Genomic DNA, 17,156 nt, shown 5'->3' with positions numbered 1-17,156 from the left:
TTTTGGCAGCATTTGCAGCAGTTGCAGGAGCACGCGTTGCACATACCGCATCTGTGCGTGTTGCAGATGGGTTCGATAATGGACACGCAGCAGATGGATATGAGGCCAGCGCAGCCCTGTAAATTGTGAATGAGAAGAGAAAACAAGGATTAAGAAAACACAGACAAAACCATCTTCAGCCATTTAAGTTAAGGCAAAGCAGCCAGATAAAGAAATCAAGGTAAACGGACAATATAATCCGATGTGATATTAAGATTAGGTATTAAAAATTAATGTGGATGCACGGTACATGAGTGAAGAGAGGAGAACAAAGTTAAGAGAAAACATCTTCAATTTTCCTGCTGCTTTGGTAAGAGACTGTCAGTCCTCGTTCTAAACCCATTTGACTGGTTGACGCGTTTGTTGTGGAGCATCACCGCGATGGGGTAAATGATGACGAGGAAGAGGTCGAAGAAGGCGAGGAGGAAGCCTAATACGATGAGAGCGAGATACTGGTCGAAACAGTGCGAGAACATCCTGTTTGGTTGCAAGTCGCGGCAGTAAGCCATACCGCCTCTGCCTTCTCTCAGGGCAGCAACAGCGATTGCAGTTGCGAATGTGAAGAGGAAGTTGAAGAGGTAGAGGAGAACGTTGAGGCCGACGGATAAACCACCGTATGTGAGCGGGATGAGGGTTGTGAGGAGGTTTAAGGCTGATGCGGCGAGGAGAGCGGCGACGGCTGATGCATAGCGGGCATGGCTAAACCAGTCGCTTACGTCTCTGGTATATACAGCACCCAACACGATAATCGCGATGGAGAAGGCGATGATTACGACTTTGAAGAATCTGGTGAGAGTGATGAGGAGGGACATTCTACTGATTGTTTACAGTGTTCTAAGAAAGAGAAAGAGAGCCATGTTATGAATTTTATACGAAACCCTTGGAATGGAATGCTAATGAGATATGGAAACGGATCCCATCCAATCCCATATTCTAGCCACACAACCAAGTAACGTGAGTGTAATTGGAATGAAATGCGTTAGCTTTAGCTGGTAATCTAGGAATTCCGTGAGTTTAAGCGCTGCGTGCGTGGCTTTTGATTGGTTGGCTGCTGTCTTTTCTTTGAGCAGCCTACTGACTGAATTGATGAATAAATCGAGCCAATTAAACCAAATTTGACCTCTTAAAGCATTTATATTCTTATATCTGATCCTCTTAACCACAGCCAATTCATCATGTACTACTCCCATAAGTATGTGTACTACAAGGTACAAAATAAATTAATTTTCATTTTAAACATCCACTGTATAAATGTCAAATAAAAACGTTTTAATCGTTGGTTGTGGTATTGTTGGTACTTCAACTGCCTACTTCCTATCACAGTCTCAGGATCCAGCTCACATCACTATCATCGATTCCTCAGGCATTGCACCCGGTGCCTCAGGAAAAGCAGGTGGTTTCATTGCTGCCGATTGGAATGGCCCTGATTCAAATTCATTATCTCAATTGAGCTGGCGTATACACCAAGATCTCGCTGACAAGTTGGACGGTCCACGCAACTGGGGTTATCGCAGAGTAACAGCACTCAACTTATCTGCAGAAATTGGTCATCGAAAATGCCCTCAATATGAACACAAGAAGTTTGGTACAAATTGGGTTGATCCGAATGTGATTGTCTCCGAGTGCAATTTGCTAGGATCACCGAATATGTGTGCACAGGTGAATCCGCGTCCGTTAGTGGAAATGTTATTAGCACAATCAAAAGCCACCTTCGTCAAAGCCCACTTGATATCGATTGAAAGAAACCAAGACAAGGAGAATAGACCAAGATCAGCAACTGTCTCAGATGGTGAAAATGAGTGGCAGATTGAGTGTGACCATGTCGTATTCGCCACTGGTCCATGGACAGGCAAATTAGCAGCTGACACACTCACACGTGAAGAATCAAACATTGCACGCGTCGATGGCCAACGCATTCACTCCATTATCCTCCAGCCACCGAGCCAGCTGCATATGTCAGCCCACTGTTTATTTGTCAATCTACTAGTCCGCGGCCATCAGCCATCAGAGCCAGAGCTGTTTGCTAGGCCAGATGGTACGGCGTTTGTATGTGGCAGTGCAGATGACGCCAGGCTACCGAATACGGCGGCGGAGGTTGAGGTAGATGCAGCCAGCATCGCCCAGCTCAAGAAGGAAGCCGCACTTATCTCCCCACAACACTTCTCTACATACCAAGGTAGCCTGACTGAGGTAGTCGCCGAACAAGCCTGCTATATGCCAATACCTACTGGTAGCTCAAGCAATCCACTTATAGGGACCATCTCACCGGGCATTCACGTCGGCGCTGGACATAGCGTGTGGGGTATTTTATTAGGCCCTGCTACAGGCAAAGTACTCGCTGATATTATCACAGAGTGTAAATTGTCGGCAGATATTAGTAGACTTACTCCAGATGCTATTCGCAACCCAATACCTCAAGCAGAGCACTTTTACTAGGAGAGAATGAATGATTTATATCTTGTAATACAATTGATGAATATATTCGTATTTTCAATCAAGAAGACGACGCAGTCCGCAGATGACGTCAATAGGCGCACCCACAATAAACCAATTGTACACATGTAAAGCACCAACAGAATCACCGAATCCGCGCGATCTCAATGATACCCCTCTCACCCTCACCCACGACATTTCGGGAACATTCTCTCATCTTCTCTTAACTTCGGGAATTTGACAAAATTTCACCAAATATAAGCCAGCGAAGGGGCTTCTCACATAACCATCACAAAATAAAATAATGACATCTAGCAAAGCAATTGGTGAGGGTTATAGGAATTTCATAGCAGCTAAACTAACAAATATCCCAGGTATCGATTTGGGTACAACATACTCCTGTGTCGCTGTCTGGCAAAACGACAGAGTCGAAATTATCGCCAACGACCAAGGTAACCGCACTACCCCTTCATACGTCGCTTTCACAGACACTGAGCGTCTGATTGGTGACGCCGCAAAGAACCAAACGGCTATGAACCCTTACAACACGGTCTTCGACGCTAAGCGTTTGATTGGTCGCAAGTTCTCTGATGACGATGTCCAGGCTGACAACAAGCACTGGCCATTCAAGCTCATCCAAGACTCAGCCGACAAGCCAAAGATCGAGGTCGAGTACAAGGGCGAGAAGAAGCAATTCACTCCTGAGGAAGTCAGCGCAATGGTTCTCGTCAAGATGAAGGACATTGCTGAGGCTTACCTCGGTACCACCGTCAAGGACGCCGTTGTTACCGTTCCAGCCTACTTCAACGACTCACAACGTCAAGCTACCAAGGACGCCGGTTTGATCGCTGGTCTCAACGTCATGCGTATCATCAACGAGCCAACCGCTGCTGCTATTGCTTACGGTCTCGACAAGAAGACTGAGGGTGAGCGCAACGTCCTTATCTTCGATTTGGGTGGTGGTACCTTCGATGTCTCACTCCTCACCATCGAGGAGGGTATCTTCGAAGTCAAGTCCACTGCTGGTGACACTCACCTTGGTGGTGAGGACTTTGACAACCGTCTCGTCAACCACTTTGTTCAAGAATTCAAGCGTAAGAACAAGAAGGACATCTCCGACAACGCTCGTGCTATGCGTCGTCTCCGCACTTCATGTGAGCGTGCCAAGCGTACCCTTTCATCTGCTGCTCAAACTACCATTGAAATCGACTCTTTGTTCGAGGGTATGGACCTCTACTCGTCAATCACCCGTGCTCGTTTCGAGGAACTCTGTCAAGATCTTTTCCGTAACACCATGGAGCCTGTCGAGAGCGTTCTCCGTGATGCCAAGGCTGACAAGTCCTCTGTCCACGACATTGTCCTTGTTGGTGGTTCTACTCGTATTCCAAAGATCCAAAAGCTCGTTGCTGACTTCTTCAACGGTAAGGAGGCTAACCGCTCCATCAACCCTGATGAGGCTGTTGCTTTCGGTGCTGCTGTCCAAGCTTCGATCCTCAGCGGTGATGTTTCAGAGAAGACTCAAGACTTGCTCCTTCTCGATGTTGCTCCACTCTCAACCGGTATTGAAACTGCAGGTGGTGTGATGACTGCACTCATCAAGCGTAACACTACTGTTCCAACCAAGAAGTCTGAGGTCTTCTCTACTTACGCCGACAACCAACCAGGTGTCCTTATCCAAGTATTCGAGGGTGAACGTGCTCGTACCAAGGACAACAACTTGCTCGGTAAATTCGAACTTTCTGGTATTCCACCAGCACCACGTGGTGTACCACAAATCGAGGTTACCTTCGACATTGACGCTAACGGTATTTTGAACGTTAACGCTGCTGACAAGACTACCGGTAAGAGCAACAAGATCACCATCACTAACGACAAGGGTCGTCTTACTAAGGAGGACATTGAGAGAATGGTTAGTGATGCTGAGAAGTTCAAGGCTGAGGATGAAGAAGCAGCCTCAAGAATCCACGCACGTAACGGACTTGAGTCATACGCCTACAACTTGCGTAACGCAATGAATGACGACAACCTCAAGGACAAGTTCGGTGAAGATGACAAGAAGAAGTTGGATGAGGCTGTCAACGAGACAATCTCATTCCTCGACAACTCTGAAGCTGCTAGCAAGGATGAGTTTGAGAGTCGCCAGAAGGAACTTGAGGGTGTTGCCTCACCAATCATGCAGAAGCTCTACGGTCAAGGCGGTGCTCCAGGCGGTATGCCAGGTGGTGCACCTGCCCCAGGTGCTGAAGGCCAAGGTGGCGGTGATGGCCCATCTGTTGAGGAGGTTGACTAAATTAGTTAGCTGTATTTATCCCCTACACACCATTTCATGTTTTATTTAGATGTATCTGTCACTTAACGAAATAATAATACACATTGCATTCTTCCGATCCTTTTGCGTTGTTTTATTTGTTACTCGACTTTTTTGTTTTTGTCTTCTCGCTTCAGTCCCCTCTTTGCTTCCATGATGACGTCGCGATTGGCGCAGGTGATTCGAGGAATACCGAGGAGTGTTCGCAGTGGGATAAGGCACACGAGTTTTAATAAAATGGGCAGAATTAGTGGTAGAGTTTACAGCACGCACACCACGCTCAGCGCTGAGGAGACAGAGGATGGATATGCGGGCGAAGAGGGAAGCAGAGGGGGCAACACACCGCACACAGCTTCATCCACGAACACGCCAATAGAGAAATACAAAGACCTCGTTAAAACGGGTGTTCTCAATGCTGATAGTCACCAATCCCGGGTTATAGCCCGACTCAATGATCTCCATTGCGAGCTGACGACGTATAATCCCAGCGCACTATTTGCACTAGACAGCCGCATTAGTGCATCTACCGCGCCGCTGCCGTGGTGGAAACGGGTCATTGGAGGTAAATCGCAGGCGCTACTTGATTCCGAACGCGCACAGGCCATCGAAGATAAACGCTCCCGTATCCCACATGGTCTGTATCTCTACGGCGACGTAGGCACGGGGAAGTGAGTTGAGGTTGTTTATATAGCACAAACTCACTCTCACACTCACACAGATCAATGCTCATGGACCTCTTCCACAACACAGTCCCGTCCCACCTCCGCGACCGCGCGCAGAGGTGGCATTTTCACGCGTTTATGCAGAGCGTGCACAAGCGGATACACGTAGCGCGCGTGGCAGGCTCTTCTGATCCTTTAGCTGACGTGATAGAGTTGCTAGCCCAAGAATGCACCGTGCTCTCCTTCGATGAATTCCAAGTGGTCGATATAGTCGATGCGATGATCCTGCGCAGGTTGTTCGATGGTCTGATCGATCGCGGTGTTGTGGCGGTTATGACTAGTAACAGACATCCCGATGAGCTGTACGCAAATGGCATTCAGCGCGACTCTTTCCTTCCTTGCATCTCCCTTCTCAAGACGGCATTTGATGTTGTTTCTCTAAACTCGGGCACTGATTACCGCAAATTACCACGCGCCAGTACTAAGGTTTATTTCTCTCCTATCGATTCAGCGAACAGAACGGAATTTGAAAAGATGTGGGAGGCCACTGCGGATGCTACTCCTGATGTGATCCATAATAGAGAGCTGCACGTGTGGGGCCGTCCACTGCGCATCCCACTTAGCAGCTCCGACGGCAACGTTGCGCGGTTCTCCTTTTCTCAGCTCTGCGGAATGCCTCTCAGTGCTGCGGACTATCTCGAGATAGTGGCCACGTTCAACACTATCTTTGTAGACGATATCCCGCAGCTCTCCCTCAATGTGAAGGATCAGGTGGGTGTGCTTTTGGTAGTATAAGTAGTGCTGACGCTTACGCTAACATCTACTCCCTCTCCACTCTACCTCTAGGCCCGCCGTTTCATCACCTTCATTGACGCAGCTTACGAATCGAAAGCTCGCCTCCTCCTCCTTTCGCAGGTGCCGATTGAGGCTATTTTCGCAGATGAGTCAAGCAACGCAGGTGAAATCACCGACGTGATGCGTTCTGCGATGGATGATCTGGTGAGTGGATTCTTGGCACACTGGCACGATGGTGCTGCTTCGACTCCCTCTCGTAACCCCCCTCACACACACTCAGGGCCTCAACGCTGACACTGTTGGGGCGTCGTCTATGTTCACCGGCCAGGAAGAGGTCTTCGCTTTCGCTAGAGCTGTCTCGCGTTTAAGCGAGATGAGCAGCAGACAGTATGCCGAACTCTCGAGTGGCGTGTAAATGGCGTGCAATTTTAGATATCAGACTTTTATAGATGAAATATTAGAATATCAATCAATCCTTTATAGATGAAGACAATTTTCTTTTCCCAAGACATTCCTGCTAATTATCTATAATCACAATCGACACTACGCCTGATTGACAGACTCGCGTCTATCAAGCTAATCTTTTTCAGCAACTGTTGCGCTTTCGTTGGCAGATATAGCCTGCGCGTACGTCGATCGCTGGCGTATACGAGACCCGAATAGAAAGAGTGCAATCGGTATCACTGCTAACGCTGTAGCCATCACTGCTATCATAAGCAGCGCATACTGAAATCTATCCCCGAGTCCGTCGAGCCATTGGAGAATAACGAATTGAATGCACCCGCCTAGGAGAGAGAGAGCAGTTAGAAATAAAAACCTCGCAATCATCCACAAACGCCTCACCTGTCAGATTTCGCACCATCGCTATAGACGCTAGTGCTGAGGATGCCGTCGTTCCGTAACATTCAGAGAGATAATTCATTGAGCTGTAGTAGATTGGAAAGATACCTGCCATAATTACCGTGATTGCGATGCACGGCGCAATCCAGTGCACGAAACTGTACGTTGTGAACGCATATATGAAAGCGCCGATAGGGAAAACAATACCGGATACCATACTCGAGCCGAGCCTAGCTTCGACAGAGTAGCGCGGATGAAACTTGTCGTAAAACCACTTTTCTTGGAAGTAGAGGTTGAAAACAAAACCAATAACAGTACCCACTATGATGGCGATAAAGACGAAACCAACGGAGCCATGAGTCATGGCATAGTTGTCGCTATACAGAGTCAAGAAGACGTGCGATATGCTAGCCTGTAGAGAGAAAAAGACAGCCCAGGCGAACCTAAGTCGGAGTAAGAGAACTATCAACATAACAAGCGTGCAGGCTTGTCGGTTTTAATTATAACTCACCCGATAAACATGCTCATTACAGCCACTATTGGCTCTGTCAGTAAGAATTTCAACGGTCGTAAGAAGCTATTACGAAACATCTGATGCTTCGACATCCGGTACTGCTCCGCTTCAGCTTGGAGAGAGTGGTCGCCAGTCTCCTTGCGCATTCTTCTAGCCTTCTTCTTCATGATTACGTTTACGCGCGTTTCCCTAAACCATAAACACAGAACAATACCCCACACAAATGCCACTATCATCTGGATAATTTGTATCCAGCGCCATCCGCCAACACCACTGCTACCTTTGAAGTGCAGCGCGTAGTTGGAGGGTACGTATGAGTAAACAACTGGTGCAACCCCGGTGGCTAGAGGAGAAGAGGCTGCAAAAATTGACATCCACAGTGCTCGATGATAGCCCGTATAAATATCAGCTATCGTACCAGCCGTCAGCGTCGATCCTGTACTCGCTGCCAAGCCTTGGAAGAGACGACCGAGGATAACGCCTGTAATATTCGTCGATAGGGCTATCGGGAGGTGCAAAAGTGTGTAGAGAGCGTAAGAGACGAGGAATCTAAGTCTTGTTAGACTTGTGTTGCGAATCACTCAACCACTCACATCTTACTCCTTCCATATTCCTCCGAAAGCCCTGCCAGAAGCATGGGCGGGAAAGCAAAAGCAACGACGAAGATTCCCTGAGCTACATTCGCGAGCTCGGTGGTGGTATCCAGATCGGTCACGAGCTGGTACAATCCCTGTGCAAAGGTAGCCGTGCTGGCAGACACGAAAACTGAGAAACCAATAGCTGCTATCGCTATCCTCATCTTTTTATACTTGGGCCATCGCATCGGATCATCCTTGTCGTCAATCTCTATGAATATGTGCTGAACATGCTGACTGTCCTTATCCGTGTCTGATTTATAGTTTGAATTGTCGTTGTATGTCTCTCGAGTGTCTAAATTCACATCTATTGTGCTGCTACTTGATCGGCTTAGCTCGCTAGGAGCGTTTAGGTGATGGACGCGTGAAGTAGAAGAATTAATTGTGATTAAGGATCTTTGACAAGTTCTTTGTAGACGTCGCCAGATAAACAATCTATTTTTATCTTCTCACTCGGATACCCTACCGAATTTTAACGATAAGGTTTGAATTGACTCAGCACAAGTCGCGTAAAAAAACGCGTTAATTTCATCAAAATGTATTTTACAATGCTTGAATTTATGTAAATGCAATTGGCTGATTCTTGAAAAGTGCGAAAAATGTGGAAAAATGCTCTAAATGAGGTGAAAAATGCTGTAAATGATCCGAAAATAATCCAAATAATCCAAAATATACAGATGTACCCTTACACCTGCTGTATAGACGTGCGTCTGTCTATCTCAACGGGGTTCTCACTGAATTGCTCCTGCTTTACTGCAAGTCGCTCGTCCTCCAACATCTTTGCTATCTCCTGAGCGAATTTCGACCTCATTCGCAATTGTTTGCCAAAGAAGAAGAGCGCTATGGGTACTGTAGCAAACACTACAGCCAGAAGGCTAATAAGTAAACCAGCCCAAACAAATCCCATCCCATCATACCACTGCCTTATTACCAGAATAACTACACCTCCGGTCAGGTTACGAATCAAAGCAATCGCAGCTAATGCACTACTGGCGTTTGCTTGGTAACAGTCTGCTAGATATGACATAGATGATAGGTAGATGGAAAACATGCCTGTTAGGATGACGGTCAGCCCGACACAAGGTCCGGCTGGGTGGACGTGTGGGTATAGAGTGAATGCGTATATGAATGCACCAATTGGAAAAATAATTCCCGATGCCATCGCACCGCCTAGTCTTGCCTCAACGGGACGACTCTTGTTGAAACGTTGGAAGAAAAATTTCTCCTGGAAAAAGTAGTTGAAGAGGAAACCAAACACACTACCCACTACGATCGAAGCATAAACGTATCCTACAGTACCCTGATTCATGCCGTAGTTATCTTCGTAAAGAGTGAGGAAGACGTGAGTGATACTGGCAATAAAAGAGTAGAAGATAGCCCAGGCATATCCGATAAAGAAGCTAAAAGCGATTACTATAGGTTCTTGGGTTAAGTATTGCATGGGTCTGAAGAGACTTTGTTGCAGTAATTCCTTCTTAGTTGGCTTGAACACTTCTGCATGTGCCTTGATTGTTGTATCTCCAGTCTCTTTGCGCATTCTCCTAGCCTTTTTCTTCATTATGACGTTTATGCGCGTCTCTTTCAGAAACAAAACCATGACTATGCCGTAGCACGCTGTCACTATACACTGTATTATCTGAATCCAGCGCCAACCACCTTGACCGGAGCTACCTGCAACACTGAGCGATGTTTTTAGTGGCACAAATGAGTAGACCATAGGTGTGATACCCGTGCCTAGTGATCGATGAGATTGAGAATTTTGTAATTGCAGTCAAACTTACTAGACATTGTGCTCAAGGCAAAAAAGCTCATATAGATGCCCCTTTCATGGCTACCATATAGATCTGATATTGTTCCTGCAACCAAGCGTCAAAAGTTGCTCTAGAGTGGGTAGCCAACTAACCGGCGACCATAGTGCTGCCAGAGCTACCAGCGAGACCCTGAATAAAGCGAGAAATAATGATGCCAGTGATGCTACTGCATAATCCTATAGGTAGAAACATAGCGCCATAGATAGTAAACGTGATAGCATACATAGGAGTTCTACCGAGCTCTTCGGACGCCCCGGCGAAGAACATAGGAGCTATAGCAAAGCCAATAACGAAAATAGCCAACGCCGTGCTACCCAATTCTGTCGAAGTATGGAGATCGTCGACCATACTTGAAACTCCGACAGCGAACGAAGAGGATGCACCTGATACCAGAATACAAAATCCGATTGTAGCAATCATAACCTTGAGCTTCTCAGACTGCGGCCAGCGTTGAGGGTCATCACTGTCGTCGATTTCCACCCAATTTGAGACTGATTTCTGTTCTGGCGGAGTAGAATCGTGGACTGTGCTGCATCTGCTTAAACTCCGGCTGAAGCTATCATCACCAGGATCAATTCCGGTGGCTACCATTCTCTTCCGTTTTAGGTTGATTGTGATTATGAAAGGCGATTTCGGCTAGAGTGGAATAAGCTCGGTTGGGTGAGTCATAGAAACAGTCATAGTTACATTCACCGGGACATCGGTTTAATTCTTACGACGAAACGCAAATCAAGCTATGAGCAAAGATGACAATGAGGCCAGCAAGGATAGCGAGGTCATTTGGGTATCGTTAGAGGAGCACGAGAATCCCTTTAACTGGTCTAAGCCGTGGGTTACGTAGATTTTCGAAGCAGGCGTCTAAGATTGTGATTAAGGCGGAAGTACTTTACAACGCTGGCTTTATGTGGCTTCTCATTTTTGGTTAGCGGGGCGTCTAGTGGTACGAAATAGCTCTGTAAAACGGCGATAGAGTATCTGATTTATACTATTCAGGCTATGCAGCTCCTGGCGCTGAAGCTGATTTGATTGAGCAGCTCAACACTTCTTCCACCTTGTTCGAGCTCGGATTAGGGTGAGTGCGAGAACGAACGATGATAAGCACCTCTAATACTCTTACGCAGCATTTATGTTATTGGGTATGGAGATTTCGAGCTCAAAGCGTCACAACTCACCTCAAACCCAGCTACGCACTTGGACCGCTCTTTCTGGCTCCGTTTTCAGAAATAATCGGCAGATACAGAGTATACGTAGTTAGCTACTTTATCTTTATGTGCATGTTTATCACTATCTCGCTGTCGCCCACCATAACCGGAGTTGTGCTGGGTAGACTAATAAGCGGTTTGGCAGCGTCGACCGGTATGTTCGGCTCGAAACAAACAGCCAAAACTAACATACTGCAGGTTCGACACTCGTCGGTGGATCTATTGCTGACATTTTCGACGACGAGACTAGGGGCATACCCATGTCGTTTTTCTCTATGTCAGCATTGCAGGGTGTGAGTGCGAACCAGCTGTTGAAACAAACCGTTCTAATGAAGACAACAGGCTGGAATTTTTCCACTTTGTTTCTCGTGGATGATGGAGAAGGGCCTCGGTTACGAATGGATAGAATACGTCGAGCTCATCGCTACATTCGTATGGTTTTTCTTCATCATTGCAATGGGAGAGACACGCGCATCTGCTGTACTTAACGCAAAAGCAAAGAAGCTGCGCAAAAAGACAGGTGATAATCGCTATGTAGCCAAATCGGAATTGGAGAGACCAAACTTCAAACAACTCATGACAGTGTCTGTGACGCGACCTATTTACATTCTCTTCACCGAGCCTATAGTCATCGCGTTTTCGCTATGGATGGGTTTCGCGTGGTTTATTTTCTATTCTATCATTTCTTCTATCGGACACATATTCCAGACACAGCGCGATTGGTCACCTGGCTCAATCGGGTTGCTTTACATCACATTCGTATTGGGATTGGCCCTTGGCGGTATTGCCAACTACTTTTTGCAGGAGAGACTCTACCAGAAAAAGAGGACACCGGAAGCTAGACTGTACCTGGCTATGGTGGGTGGTGTTTGCCTCCCTGTTGGATGCTTCATCTATGCATGGACGTCTTATCCGGATGTCCATTGGATGGGGCAGTGTGTAGGACTCACTGTCATCCTGTTCAGTATCTACATCATCTACAATACCTCCTTCGCGTACATGAGCGATGCTTACAGACTCTATGCGTCTTCGGCTATATCTGCACAGAATGTCTTTAGAAATCTCATGGGTGGAACTACACCGCTTTATATCACCCGGTGGTATGACTCAATGACGGGTTTCAACTGGACGAGCTGCACTATAGCAATCATAGCGGCATTGCTCGGGGTGGTACCATTTATTCTGTTTAAGTACGGGGAGAAGATCAGACAGAAGTCGCAGTTTAGCCAATCTATAAGAGAGTATGAGCAACGCGAGAAGGAGATGCTGGGTTTGGAGGAGAAGAGCGAACAGTCGGATAAAACAGTAACAGCATAGATTATGGATTTTTCGGATACTTGTAATATATTTCGATGCATTTAGACTTATTCCTATTTAGTACTTTGTGTCTTTGTCGCGGAAAAACTTTTGCGGCCAAATGTTCGTCGCAGTCACAGACTTCCTACTCTCTCTGTAAGTTTTTACATGCTACTCTCAGAAGCCCTCGAATTGCAAATTCCTACCCCTTTAACTCAAATCATCAAGATATATCATGATCTCCGAATCACCCGATCGAGAACAAGCATTGGTCGATAAGTTCAAGAAAATTACATCATCTACGATTACGAGCAGGTATTTCAGCAGTATATTGCAATGTTTGAAGCGTGACCTGTACAACAAAAACTACTTGGAAGCGTTTGGGAATGACGAGTATCTCGATGCGTATCTGGCGAGATACGTGCCGTCGAGGGCTATTGTGTACTACAGGATGATGAAGGAACACAGCAGGCTGCTTGGACTGAGAGACGGGATGCGTGTTAACAGCATCGGAGGAGGAGCAGGATCTGAGCTGAGTGGAATGCAGCATCTAGTAGAAGAGATTGGTTTAAGCGACGTGCAGCTTTCGCTGATAGACATTGGAAAGTGGGACAAGGTGGTTAATAGGCTGCAAACTGAATTCAAGGATGGCGTAGACGTTGAATTTCTCAATAAAAACGTCTTAAGTGACAGCAGTATTTCTTATGAGGGAGTGGATATGATAACGATACTGTTTACAATATCAGAGCTTTTTATTCAGTCCAAGAAGTCCACTTTGCAGCTCCTCAACAAGATAACTGAGCAGTCTAAGCCTGGCACAAAGCTGGTTGTTGCGGAGAGCGTTGGCTTATCGAATATACAAGTCGGAGGCGGTGGGCGAGAGTACCCGCTGACGATGATACTCGATCACACCCTGCAGAGCAAGTGGAACAAGGTGTGTTCCGAGGATTCCAAGTGGTTCAGGCTGTCTGAAAGCATAGATTATCCCATCAAGTTGGAGAATGCGCGTTGCATCGTTCGCATCTATGAGAAAATATAAAATCGGTCAAATTTGTATCTCTAATTCGGTTCCTGAGATCAATTACGTTCGTCCAGGCATTTTATATGTTGCTCATCACACCAAACCGCAAAGTGGGACTGGGATAGTAGGCAGGAAATTGGCAGCGGTAATAAGGCTGACGCGTTCGCAGTTGCACCACTAAATGGAAAGCTCTACATGCTTCGACGACGGCGATAGGGGGTGCACAGGCACCTTTTTCGTGTATACGCCTAACGATTCGGAAATACGGCGCCAGGCTATAAAGATGGCCTGCAGCGCCGTTGGCGGAGATTTTCAAAGTACCGAATGCCAGAATCACACTCAACCGACTTGTTACTACTACAACACCACCCAACTGAAGGCTAGCTTGCACACGTATTCAATCGCAAACACAAGCTGCACGACAATTTCACATGCTACGAGCGCTATACCACCCACGCAAATTAATTTTATCGGAATATTAATTTGTATTATACTATATCTATCGCTTTAATCACGTCGATGACGGTGTAGTGTGGAATGTCTTTGATATTTAGCCAGCACAGAAGCAACGTTGAGCTTGAGCTTGAGGAAATTTATCTCCACACGGCTGAAGCACTCACTCAGTCAGACAGAGAAGACCTCGTAGGGCGTTTTATTCGGAGAGATGCGCTGTACAGGATCAATCACAAAGCGTATAGGCCAATACACACCCAGCCATTCAAAACTGGCGTTGTTGGTAAGCGTACGAGGATATTTAGCGTACTCACCTCGGGTACTTTTCCGGTAGTCGATGTCGATGACGACGACGATGATGATGAAGAGCTAAACATCTCACACTCATTCCTACACAAATCCATACTATCTACGCCTTCTGCAGCCAGTCAATTGCACCTTGATGTCAGTCTATCGCCTACAACGTCATCTCATCAAATAACCATCAAGCCATCTCATTTGGCGGCTTTAGAAGTGTACAACGGTGATTGGGTAGGTTTCTGGTTCGAATCCGGGTCTAATTGTTGACTAAATACCCAAGGTACTTGCTCAAACGACTCTCTCTTCACCCAGATTGGTGCAGCTACAACTATCCGAACAACCACTGCACAGCTACTCTGCCCAACTCTCACCGCTACTCCTCTTTAATCTCAACAGTGGCAGTAATTCCCCAGACAGCAAACTCATCCTCAAGTCAATTAACCAGCCAATAATTCCAACCGCTTCTTCTGTTACAATATCAAGGGTATCGTCACCAATATCACTCAACAAGCAATACCAGCAAAGATTCTACGCCGCACTCCATCATCACTTTATCGTTCAACCCCGCCTCTACAAGCGTGGTGATCTCATCGAGGTCGATATATCTGATGAGTTAGTCGACAAGCCAAGATTTGAAGAGGATGGGGAAAATAACGAGTATAATCATCCGCTCAAAAGCTCCAAAAAAATTAGTAAAGTCTGGTTCAAGATTACGAACCTAACCGCATCACCTCCGAACGACAACCTAGGCGCATGGGTGCTGCCAGACCAAACTGAAATGGTTATGCTTGGCGTGAATCAGTCTTATATACCGGCAAGTGCACACCAGTCGCCCTTCAAATCGTACCAGGAGATCCAAAGTCTGTTCAAGTCTGCCGTCAAGTCGTTCAAACTTGGGTTGGATATGCAATTGACATTGCTGATAGTCGGACAGTCAAGCTCCGAAGCTTTAAAAGCTGCCTCGTCAGCATTAGGATTACACTACTTGCATCTGAACTGCTATGATATAGCAGACGACAATCAGTCGCAAGTGATTGGATCGATACAAGCAACTATTGAAAAAGCAGCTAGCTGCTTACCCTTAGTAGTGCAATTCGAAAACATCGATGCCTTATTTTCCGACTCGGAAGACAAGAAGGCTGGGCGTGTATTGAGTGCGTTGAAAGAATGCTTAGAGTATTTAAGAAGCATATCGCGATCTTCCAGCCTCCCCAACATTTTCACAGCTACTACGAACGACTCCACCAATTTAGCGAATGAGTGCGTTAGCTGTTTCAAACACGAAGTGAAAATTGAAGCGCCCAAGAGATCAGAACGCTTAGAGTATATAGCCTCAATTCTCTCAAATATGCAACTCTCTAATGATGTTTCAGTAGCTGAGATAGCTGATCAAACAGCCTCATTATTCGCTGATGACATCTCCAACCTCATTGCACGAGCTCAGATAATTGCATTAGAGAGGGTTATGCGTATGGCTAAAAGCTTGAACTGTGATATAGGCGATATATTGAGCGCTGGTATCACTCTCTCCGCTGAAGATATACATTTAGCCCTGAAACAGACAAAGGATAATTATGCATCCAGTATTGGGGCACCCTCTATACCGAACGTGAAATGGGATGACATCGGTGGCCTGAAGGACGTTAAAGATGAGATATTGGACACTGTGCAATTACCGCTCCAGAAACCTGAATTGTTTGCTGGAGGTTTAAAAAAGAGATCAGGTAGGTTTTTATCAAATGAGATTTACTCTGCTCACACAATCCATCCCAGGTGTTCTACTCTTTGGACCGCCCGGTACTGGTAAAACTCTGCTGGCTAAAGCCGTCGCGACGGAGTGTGCACTCAATTTCTTCTCTGTCAAGGGTCCTGAGCTATTGAATATGTGAGCAACCAACAAATTCTCTTTTTAGTTTCAAAGCAATGCTAACTGTTAAAGGTATATCGGTGAATCTGAAGCAAACGTCCGAAGAATATTCCAAAAAGCCAGAGATGCAAGCCCATGTGGTGGGTATTGGTAGATGATATATTGAGTCTTATAAGCTGACAAGCCTCCCAAGTCATATTCTTCGATGAGTTAGATTCGGTGGCTCCAAAAAGAGGTAATCAGGGCGATTCAGGTGGTGTAATGGACAGGATAGTGTCGCAGCTACTTGCCGAATTAGATGGCATGTCTTCAACTAATGCCCAGGTATTTGTTATTGGGGCTACCAACAGGCCTGATTTGTTAGATTCAGCACTGCTTAGACCAGGAAGGTAGGCAGCGATTCACAGCAAAGTTTTACATTCTCAAAATTTCGAACAGATTCGATAGAATGATCTATTTAGATGTACCGTCTACGCATACTGCACAAGCAAACATCCTTGCAGCACTAACGCGTAAATTTAAATTGGAGGATAGGCTGGATTTGTTGAAAGACGTAACAAACCGCCTCCCTCTAAACCTTACTGGCGCTGATCTATACGCTTTATGTTCAGATGCAATGCTGAAATGCATGACACGCAGAGTGATGAAAATCGAGAATGAGTTGAAGAAGATTAATGATATGTCTGAAGGAGATTTCGTTGCTAGATATAGTAGCAGTCATAAGCGTCCCATTACGCCGCAATACTACTTAGAGTTTATGGCATCCTCTACAGACATTGATATCGTCGTCTCCAAAGCAGACTTTAGTGATGCTATGGCTGATCTCTCTCCAAGTGTCTCTCAAGCTGAGATGGAAAACTACCGAAAAGCGCAAATAAAGTTCACAAATGTCAAGAAGGATAACACTAAGAAAGACTTAGGAAAAGGAAAAGCAAGAGCTGACTAAGGATGTATAGTTAAAAAGAAATGTACAAATACAA

General features: G+C 46.1%; 7 protein-coding genes across 7 annotated transcripts; 5 read left to right on the top strand and 2 right to left on the bottom strand.

Annotated features, from left to right (window-relative positions):
- Positions 1-329: 329 nt before the first annotated feature.
- J056_000747 (uncharacterized protein) lies at positions 330-851 on the bottom strand (the record flags this gene model as incomplete). The annotated part of the gene is made up of 1 exon (XM_009270375.1): positions 330-851. The coding sequence occupies one exon, from the start codon at positions 849-851 to the stop codon at positions 330-332; it is 522 nt and encodes a 173-aa protein (XP_009268650.1).
- Positions 852-1,290: 439 nt separating this feature from the next.
- Positions 1,291-2,475, top strand: J056_000746 (Putative oxidoreductase C1F5.03c; the record flags this gene model as incomplete). The annotated part of the gene is made up of 1 exon (XM_009270374.1): positions 1,291-2,475. One exon carries the CDS (start codon positions 1,291-1,293, stop codon positions 2,473-2,475), a length of 1,185 nt encoding a protein of 394 aa, XP_009268649.1.
- Positions 2,476-2,776: 301 nt separating this feature from the next.
- Positions 2,777-4,762, top strand: J056_000745 (Heat shock protein HSS1; the record flags this gene model as incomplete). The annotated part of the gene is made up of 2 exons (XM_009270373.1): positions 2,777-2,798; positions 2,847-4,762. 2 exons carry the CDS (start codon positions 2,777-2,779, stop codon positions 4,760-4,762), a joined length of 1,938 nt encoding a protein of 645 aa, XP_009268648.1.
- Positions 4,763-5,017: 255 nt separating this feature from the next.
- On the top strand, positions 5,018-6,652 carry J056_000744 (Lactation elevated protein 1; the record flags this gene model as incomplete). Its single annotated transcript, XM_009270372.1, has 4 exons — positions 5,018-5,448; positions 5,499-6,213; positions 6,289-6,441; positions 6,518-6,652. The coding sequence occupies 4 exons, from the start codon at positions 5,018-5,020 to the stop codon at positions 6,650-6,652; spliced, it is 1,434 nt and encodes a 477-aa protein (XP_009268647.1).
- Positions 6,653-6,813: 161 nt separating this feature from the next.
- Positions 6,814-10,628, bottom strand: J056_000743 (uncharacterized protein; the record flags this gene model as incomplete). Its single annotated transcript, XM_009270371.1, has 8 exons — positions 6,814-7,022; positions 7,081-7,520; positions 7,589-7,613; positions 7,662-8,140; positions 8,185-8,565; positions 8,916-9,960; positions 10,008-10,082; positions 10,130-10,628. The coding sequence occupies 8 exons, from the start codon at positions 10,626-10,628 to the stop codon at positions 6,814-6,816; spliced, it is 3,153 nt and encodes a 1,050-aa protein (XP_009268646.1).
- A 145-nt stretch (positions 10,629-10,773) lies between these two features.
- On the top strand, positions 10,774-12,556 carry J056_000742 (putative drug/proton antiporter YHK8; the record flags this gene model as incomplete). Its single annotated transcript, XM_009270370.1, has 7 exons — positions 10,774-10,865; positions 10,913-10,977; positions 11,031-11,109; positions 11,159-11,173; positions 11,221-11,393; positions 11,438-11,532; positions 11,582-12,556. The coding sequence occupies 7 exons, from the start codon at positions 10,774-10,776 to the stop codon at positions 12,554-12,556; spliced, it is 1,494 nt and encodes a 497-aa protein (XP_009268645.1).
- A 214-nt stretch (positions 12,557-12,770) lies between these two features.
- J056_000741 (Peroxisomal biosis factor 6) lies at positions 12,771-17,122 on the top strand (the record flags this gene model as incomplete). Its single annotated transcript, XM_009270369.1, has 7 exons — positions 12,771-13,469; positions 14,115-14,540; positions 14,590-16,033; positions 16,083-16,194; positions 16,249-16,316; positions 16,370-16,565; positions 16,615-17,122. 7 exons carry the CDS (start codon positions 12,771-12,773, stop codon positions 17,120-17,122), a joined length of 3,453 nt encoding a protein of 1,150 aa, XP_009268644.1.
- Positions 17,123-17,156: the final 34 nt, after the last annotated feature.

Source organism: Wallemia ichthyophaga, assembly GCF_000400465.1.
Source record: "Wallemia ichthyophaga EXF-994 unplaced genomic scaffold scaffold11, whole genome shotgun sequence".
Classification (NCBI taxonomy): domain Eukaryota; kingdom Fungi; phylum Basidiomycota; class Wallemiomycetes; order Wallemiales; family Wallemiaceae; genus Wallemia; species Wallemia ichthyophaga.
Note: the sequence above shows the minus strand (reverse complement) of the source record. Positions and strands in the feature narration are given on the sequence as shown.